The 9,182-nt window shown below is 44.0% G+C and overlaps 1 protein-coding gene across 1 annotated transcript in view; it reads left to right on the top strand.

Moving 5' to 3' along the window:
* LOC129861132 (tripartite motif-containing protein 16-like) overlaps positions 1-9,182 on the top strand; it is a 30,497-nt gene continuing 21,315 nt past the window's right edge. The window contains 2 exon segments of the mRNA XM_055932287.1: positions 1-194; positions 197-1,042. Coding sequence (XP_055788262.1) covers positions 123-194; positions 197-1,042 — 918 coding nt within the window. The 5' untranslated portion in view covers positions 1-122.

Genomic DNA, 9,182 nt, shown 5'->3' with positions numbered 1-9,182 from the left:
AAAATACATCAGTTTATTATAGAATACTACCCTACTTACTATAGAATTCACATAGTTGAGGTGTGGCTTGGGAGACTTCAGAGGGATCCAGGAAGAAACTAACTCGGGTTAGCCAGAGGCAGATGCAGAACGGAACAGAAGCGGCTGAGGAAGTTCGTCTCAGAGAGAGTAAGAGAGCTGAGGAAACTACTGTAGAGAGAGAGACATGGCAGACACAGAAAACGAGTCAAAATCCAAACCAGACCAGAAACTCTGCTGCACTGTGTGTTCCAGTGCTCTCAATAAGGATAAGCCCGCTACCTGTGGCCACTCAGTCTGTGCCTCTTGCTTGGGGAAGAAAGGTAAAGGCTGTCCTCAGTGTCTACAGAGCTCTGGCAAGCCTGAAACTGCACCTGTGGAACAGAATGGAACGTTGAATGGAATGGTGGCCGAGTCTCCACCGGTGATCAAAACCAAAAACCAAAAATATGAAAAGGACATAGAAGCCCAGGATTCAAAGACCGCAGAGGAAACAATGATACAGGAAAACCTGAAGGAAGCAGAGGACCCTAAAAAAACAGAGGAAGAGAAAAGGAAAGAGAAAGAGAGTGACCCTCCACAGCCTGCAGAGGAAGTGAACGACGATGGGGTGAACAAGAAATCAAAGGAAGAGAAATCTAAAGAAGAGAACGCAAAGGAAGAAGAGAAGGCAAACGAAGAAGAGGTCAAGGAAGAGGTGAAAGTAGAGCTGTTGGGACTCGATGATGTTGTGTGTGACTCATGTATGGAGACGAGCCCGTGCATGGCCCTAAAGTCGTGCCACACCTGCCTTGTGTCCTACTGCGAGGCCCACCTCAGGCCCCACCTGGAGAACCCCAAGTTCCAGAACCACCGTCTGGTGGAGCCGCTGAGGGACATCGAGAGACGGACCTGTGAAATTCACAAATGGCCCCTGGAGCTGTTCTGCTGTTCTGATGCTGTGTGTGTCTGTCAGGACTGTGTGACAGAAGACCACAGGGGACATAACACTGTTCCTGTGTTAGAGGCGCGCAAAACCATAGAGGTATTGCACTTTCTCTTCTGCATGCATACTTTCACGCTCTCTCTTATTCTCAGTTTAGAGTGGAATAAAAAATCACTTCTCTCTAAACAGGATGTTTTGTTCACAAACTCATCCAAAGCCTTACAACAGGTGTGGAAGTCTAAAACATCCAGGAACATTTCACCAGCATGAGCACGTGTAGTAATACATTGGCTATTGTCCAGGTAGCCTGCACTGAGCTTGTATTAGTATCCTTAATGATAATATGGCAAACTTCATAATTTGTCCATGGTATATAAAGAAGATGTCCTTCATCAGTCCACATTATCTTACCCAAGTCTTATGCCATAATGAATTTGGCTTGCATCAAAGGCAGCTGCTCTTATTTAAAGTAATAATGAACTTGTATCAACTAGAGTCTTCACACATTTGACAAAAGCTAGGCTATATATAGTAGTGTTTGACTGGTTGTAGGTCTTAACAGTGGGGGTTATGTTAGCATTTCTGTCAGCCAGGTCAGGGAGAAGGATGGAGTCCAACTATGTCATTTTGGTCTCAGTCTATAGTCACTGTAAGGACACACTGCCTTTTTAATAAAGTTGACTTTTCATATTGACTGCAAGGAAGACAGGATTACTTTTAATTGAATTACAGGGATATTCCGTTATAAAGGTTGGTCCTTTATCACTGTTTGATTATTGTCTAAGTTTCACAGTACAGTAGTACATTCTGTAAATTCTGGACTAACATATACAGTTTAGGACTCAAACAAAAATAACACGCAGCAACACAAGCTAACACAAGGAGACAGCAAATCAAGAAAACAGAATGGAAAATCTGACCGAAATAATATATTGACTGACATTCTTCGTGCATTCTGTCACAGAGAGAGCTTCAACCCCTGCTGGTACAACACAGCAAATTATCCAGTGTTAAATCAACACTAAGTGTTAAATGTAACACTGTTCCAATGTCTATACGGGTCTACACTTTTCAGTGTTAAATTAACACATTGCTTAGTGTAAAGCCTTAATTGTATATTTCCCAGGTTGTCTTGCCTTTCGAGTGGATTGTAAAATTACCACCCATGGCTGTATTGATTAATGACAGAGACATGGTTGTTGCATTCATACATTTTTGTGTCTTATGGCCTTCACCAAGTCAGATCCAAAGCAAATATATATTATCATTAAAATGTATATATTTAAGTCAATAGGATACATATTTCATATTGCCTTATTTTGAGGGCCTAGTTTTACCCTAATACTGCAGCCTGAAACTCCTGGTTTAGATGCCACATCAGACAATTTCACCACAAAGGCTGGATTCAAATAGGAATTTGCAAGCTAGCATAATGTGACTTGCAGGCCTGATGTGGCCTGTAAACCATGTGTTTCGGGTCATTATATTACACTCTCAGACAAAAAGGCTTAGATTTGTTCCTAAAGGGGTACAAACACTTCAAATCAAATCAAAGTTTATTTGTCACTTGCGCCGAATATAGCAGGTGTAGACCCCACAGTGAAATGCTTACTTACAGGCTCTAACCAATAGTGCAAAAAAGGTATTAGGTGAACAATAGGTAGGTAAAGAAATAAAACAACAGTAAAAAGACAGACTATATACAGTAGCGAGGCTTTAAAAGTAGCGAAGCTACGTACAGACACCGGTTAGTCAGGCTGATTGAGGTAGTATGCACATGTAGATATGGTTAAAGTGACTATGCATATATGATGAACAGCGGGTGGTGGGTGGCGGGACACAATTCAGATAGCCCGGTTAGCCAATGTGCGGGAGCACTGGTTGGTCGTCACTGTAGTGGTACCCTGTAAGGTCATCCTTTGTACCTTTAGTTATAAGTGCATAATTGTACTCCAGTTTATACCTCAGGCCACATCAGGCATGGAAGTAGGGTTGCAAAATTCCAGTATTTTCTGCTTCCTTTTCCAGCAAACATCCAACCAGGATTTCTGGACAACCTGGGAATTTTGCAACCCTACCTGCAAGTGGGTGCGTTACTCAAAAATTCAACTCAAAACACTAACTCTATCCGTTTGAGTAAAAATACAAAATCACTTTAATTAACTGTACTCAGATAATGCATAGTAGGTGCAATGGATTTCCTCAAAAGTTCTGATAATGACAGCACGTTGGGCTTTACAGTGTAGCTCACACCTGTTATTTGCACAGTGAGTTGTTGCAAAACTTGGAATAATGCCATTCCTTAAGTAAACATAGGTATGTATGAAAATCCAAAAAGTCAATATTTGACAAAGTCACGCAACAACTCAATTACTAGCTGAATCCTTGGTAATTTACATGCAATGTAGCTGCAATAAGCTCATATTCTGAACTAAACTCAAAGTCTGACTGAGTAGGGAAAGCTCCTTTTCGTCAACAGCTCATTCCTCATGTTCCTCTTGTGTCATCCTGAGCAAATACCTCTTTTGAGGAATTACATAACTCAATGGAATAAGGGTGGGATTGAACATGAGGCAGAGTCTTCTGTCTGTGCTGACCCATAACATTCTACAACAGTTTGTGCCATTTATATAGATGTATCTGATTAACTTTGTTGAGTTACTGTTTAATGCTGGCTCAGGGAACATCAAAACAAGATATTTCGGTAACATTTGAGACATGATTTTGGACTCAGTTTCCCTTCAAGGGTTCTAACTGTTGTCTCGCAACATAACAAGACACAACAGATGAATAGCTGTAAGTAATGTTTTGTGACGTGAGATATGCGTCTCACGTTTTTATGAGGGAGATATGGGGGAAATTAATTCCCACAAATTATGAGACAATGTAGGACAATAGAATTCCCTTCAGGAGAAGGTGTCGACATTCTGGACTGAACGATGGCCCTGTCTTTGACATAATTCTAATCCACACATCATCTACAAATGGTTTAAACCCAAAGAGGTCGAGTGGCTTTGCTGTTCCTGTCTTTAGAACAAGATATGGGTCTTTCAGAGCAATGAGAGCATGTTCAGACCTGAACAGGAATCTACTGAGGGGAAGGGAGAGGGAAAGACACAAGTGCAGATGTTGAGTAACCTGGTCCCAGATCTGTTTGTGCTGTTTTGCTAACTCCATCCTTGACAAGGACCATAGGTAGTTGGCAAGACAGAACAATCAGATCTGGCACCATGCTAGAATGTGGAAATGCAACATTGAAAGTCACACACTGGGCTGCCTGGGAGGTTTTCAAAGTGTTGCCTTTCAATAGGGTGCTCATAATGAGCATACATCTCATCCACAGCCAAGGTTGGGGAGTAACGGATTAACGGATTACAAAAAAACGAACTGTAAAAATGTGGGTTTGGACAAGGGTTCTTCTAAGATCCTCAAAGTTCTTTGAAGAACCATAGGGCTCTTGACACTGTAAATGGCCCACAAAAGGTTATTCCAAGAACCCCATAGGAGGTGGGGCTTCATCGAGGAACCTCCTTAGTTGGTGGGGGTTCTTGCAGGAACGTAAACTGCCCAACTGAAACATTTCCATTTGAAAGAACAGCAGATGCAGGCATATAACTGAGGCACTTAAGTTAACTCAGCCACTTCAGCCACTTACAATCTTCTCAATTTAAGGTAAGGTTTGTCTCTTGTATGATCTAAATTGATCATGTTTATGATGATACCATTTATATTTTCATATTTGTGCCAATCTTTCTAAAGCAGAAAATGGACATATTTCAATGGATATCAATCAAGAAAGAGGTAAGAATATGTAGGCTATAAGAATATGTTGAAGGCTAGCTGTATTGTGTGCAGATGAACTGCACACTTTTGTGTCTGTGTCTGCAGGTATACTTATGAGGAGGCATACAAAGGTATGTCAATTGTTATTGGTATGTTATGCAGATCACATTTACCATCCTCCTCCCTTACCTCTTCAATTTATATCCCATAGGCCTCTACATTATGGACATGGTATGTGTATGAAAACCATTATCAAAATAGTTTTTTAAATTCACATTCACCACAAAAACCACAATGTGCAAGTTTTGTTAATCGTCTGTATAATTACTATTTTTTGGATTCACAGTCTTCACCCTCCCTACACCTCTGATGAATATAACAGGAAACCTGTTTCATCACCATGCACTGCAAAATCATTTTGGCTATGGATATGGAGAACATCAACACATTAACATCAACACGCCAGAGGATATAACCATTTGACTTGGGGCTCTGCTGGGAGTTTACCTCATATTTAGATTTTTTTATTCTGCTTTGCCACTAAAATCATAATAAACATTGAGAACTAAAATATTGGGTAAGGGAGGAGGATAACATACCAATACCAATTGACATACCTTTGTATGCCTCCTTGTCTGTACACCTGCAGACACAGACACAAAAGTGAGCAGTTCAGTCATCTGCACCCAATACAGCTAGTCTTCAACACTCTAAAAATGTACACTCTAAAAAGTGTACTTTACCAGCAAAAATATTGCCCTCAAATTAAATACTTTTGAAAAATAGACGATTACTTCTAGGATTACTTTCACTGTTTTCTGAATCAAATGTATTTATAAAGCCCTTTTACATTAGCAGATGTCACAAAGTGCTATCCAGAAACCCAGCCTAAAACCCCAAACAGCAAGCAATGCAGATGTAGAAGCACGGTGGCTAGGAAAAACTCGAAAGGCAGGAACCTAGGAAGAAACCTAGAGAGGAACCAGGCTCTGAGGGGTGGCCAGTCTTCTTCTGGCTGTGCTGGGTGGAGATTATAAGAGTACACGGCCGTTTGGGGCCAGGTTGTTCTTCAAGATGTTCAAACGTTCATAGACGACCAGCAGGGTCAAATAATAATCACCTCAGGAATAAATGTCAGTTGGCTTCTCATGGCCGAGCATTTAGAGGTCGAGACAGCAGGTGCGGAACAAAGAGAGAGTGTAACGGTTGTCCTCTTTGTCCGAAGAGGAGGAGTAGGGATTGGACCAAAGCGCAGCGTTTGTATATGACATAATGAATTTATTAAATTAAAGAGGAAACACGAAGAACACTTGAATAACTTACAAAATAACAAAACGAAAGTAGACAGACCTGGACTAGAGAACTTGCATATACACGAAGAACGCACGAACAGGTACAGACTACACAAACGAACGAACAAACAAACGAAACAGTCCCATGTGGTGCACATACACAGACATGGAAGACAACCACCCACAAACAAACAGTGTGAACAGCCTACCTTTATATGGTTCTCAATCAGAGGAAAACGTCAAACACCTGTCCCTGATTGAGAACCATATAAGGCTAATTACAAACAACCTAAACATAGAAACACATAACATAGAATGCCCACCCCAACTCACGTCCTGACCAACTAAACACATACAAAAATAACAGAAAACAGGTCAGGAACGTGACAGAGAGAGTCGAGAACAGCATGTCTGGGACAAGCTAGATCTCTTCCATCACATGAGGGGGCGCAAAACTGGACAGGAAAATCACATCTGTAACTCAACCCACTCAAATGACACAACCCTCCTAGGGACGACATGGAAGAGCACTAGTAAGCCAGTGACTCAGCCCCCGTAATAGGGTCAGAGGCAGAGAATCCCAGTGGAGAAAGGGAAGCCGGCCAGGCAGAGACAGAAAGGGCAGTTTGTCGCTCCAATGCCTTGCCGTTCACCTTTGCACCCCTGGGCCAGACTACACTCAATCATGGGACCTACTGAAGAGATTAGTCTTCAGTAATGACTTAAAGGTCGAAACCGAGTCTACGTCTCTCACATGGATAGGCAGATCATTCCACAAAAATGGAGCTCTATAGGAGAAAGCCCTGCCTCCAGCTGTTTGCTTTGAAATTCTAGGGACAATAAGGAGGCCTGCATCTTGTGACCGTAGCGTACGTGTAGGTATGTACGGCAGGACTAAGTCAGAGGAGCAAGCCCATGTAATGCTTTGTAGGTTAGCAGTAAAACCTTGAGATCAGCCCTAGCCTTAACCGGAGAGAGGCTAGCACTGGAGTAATATGATAAAATTTGGGGGTTCTAGTCAGGATTCTAGCAGCCGTGTTTAGTACTAACGGAAGTTAATTTAGTGCTTTATCTGTGTAGCCGGAGAGTAGAGCATTGCAGTAGTCTAATCTAGAAGTGACAAAGCATGGATTAGCTTTTCTGCATAATTTTTTGACAAAAAGTTTCTGATTTATGCAATATTACGAAGATGGAAAAAAGCTGTCCTTGAAATATTTGTGATATGTTCATCAAAAGAGAGATCAGGGTCCAGAGTAACACCGAGGTCCTTCACAGTTTTATTTAAGACGACTGTACAACCATCAAGATTAATTGTCAGATCCAATTGCAGATATCTTTGTTTCTTGGGGACATAGAACTATCATATCTGTTTTGTCCAAGTTTAAAAGTAAAACATTTGCCGCCATCCACTTCCTTATGTCTGAAACACAGGCTTCCAGGGTAGGCAATTTTGGGGCTTCACCATGTTTCATTGAAATGTACAGCTGTGTGTCGTCCACATAGCAGTGAAAGTTGACATTGTCTTTCTGAATGACATCACCAAGAGGCAGAATATATAGTGAAAACAATAGTTGTCCAAAAACGGAACCTTGAGAAACGCTGAAACGTACAATTGATTTGTCAGAGGACAAACCATCCACAGAGACTAACTTATATCTTTTCAACAGATACGATCTAAATCAGGCAAGAACTTGTCCGTGTAGACCAGCTTTTCTTAAAGTATGGGTCGCAACGTAAATGTATTGTAATGACCTGACTAGATCATAAAAGAACAACTGTCCAGACAGAGGATTGAGTTTACGAATGGACGGTTTATTAAACCAACTTTACACAGGCTACTGTTTGGCCGTAGCCCACGCCAAATAAATGAAAGATAACCCACAAGCCAATCGTGACCTTCTCTTGTGAAGCCCAGACGTAAGAGGGAGAACAAAGGCAAAACCTGGTCTTAACTTCCAATGCTCCATCCCCCTGCACAACCCCCCTCCACGCCACTCCGCCAACCGCCAGGATGCCCGGCATCAGAACATTCCAGGCATTCCCGTGATTAGCAGATAGCAGGTTGACTGACATGTCGGACCCCGCGAACACAACCACCTACTAGCCTAACACATAACACACAGCTGTCTGTGCGGGTCGCTACACAGCCCCCCCACCACAAAGTCTCTCGTCCCCGAGGGAACAAACAAAGTCTCTGAAGCGACCTGGAGGCCTCCTTTGCCTGCGTGGCCGTGATGGTCGCAGAGTGCCCCTCTGGGAACCAGGGGATGAAGGCAGGGATATGGGGGAAAAGGAAGCGGGAACGGGTAATACAGTCCGTGGCTCTGGGGAACCACGCGGTGACACAGGGGGGGAGACAGGGGGAGTGGGCTGTCTGGAGCCTTGTCTGCGGCACCTGGGGGTGGGTGCCTGGAGAATGGCATTGCCAGAGAGGGGAATTGTGGGGGTTCCTGGGGTTTGGGGAGAAGAGGCCCCTCTGTATGGGGCTAACCTGTCCCGGTGCAGTGCCACCTTTCTCCCCCTGGGAGGAAGCTGCACCCGGTAAACAACCTCCCCTACCCTCTCCAGGACTCTGCAGGGTCCCACCCAGTGACTGTCCAACTTGGGGCATCTGCCTTTTTTCCTTAGCGGGCTGTAGACCCAGACCAGCTCCCCAGCCACAAAGTGCCTTCCCCGGGTGTGCACGTCATAGTTCCTCTTCTGCCTCACACCTGCATTCACCAGCTGCTCTCTGCCGAAGGTGTGGGCTGTCTCCAGGCGGTCCTGGAGTCTCCGGGCATACTCCGGCCCCGGGGGAACATGAGGGCTATCCAGGGGCCGACCAAACGCCATCTCCGCAGGGGTGCGGATCTCTCTCCCCAGCATGAGGAGGGCAGGCGTGCAGGAGGTGGAGTCTTGGACAGCGGAGCGGCATGCCATGAGGACCATAGGCAGGTGCTTGTCCCAGTCACGCTGGTGTTTGGAAGAGACGATGGCCAGCTGCTGTCCAAGCGTTTTATTGAAGCGCTCCACAAGGCCATCACTTTGAGGATGGAGAGGAGTAGTGCGGGTCTTGTGCATACCCAGCCTCTCACACATGGTGGCGAACACACGGGACTCAAAGTTTCTGCCTTGGTCGCTGTGGATGGACTCTGCAGCTCCAAACCTGCTGAACATCCCCGCTG

This window comes from Salvelinus fontinalis, chromosome 1, assembly GCF_029448725.1.
Source record: "Salvelinus fontinalis isolate EN_2023a chromosome 1, ASM2944872v1, whole genome shotgun sequence".
NCBI lineage: Eukaryota > Metazoa > Chordata > Actinopteri > Salmoniformes > Salmonidae > Salvelinus > Salvelinus fontinalis.
The sequence above is the reverse complement of the archived record's forward strand: the minus strand, read 5'-3'. Positions and strand labels throughout refer to the sequence as shown.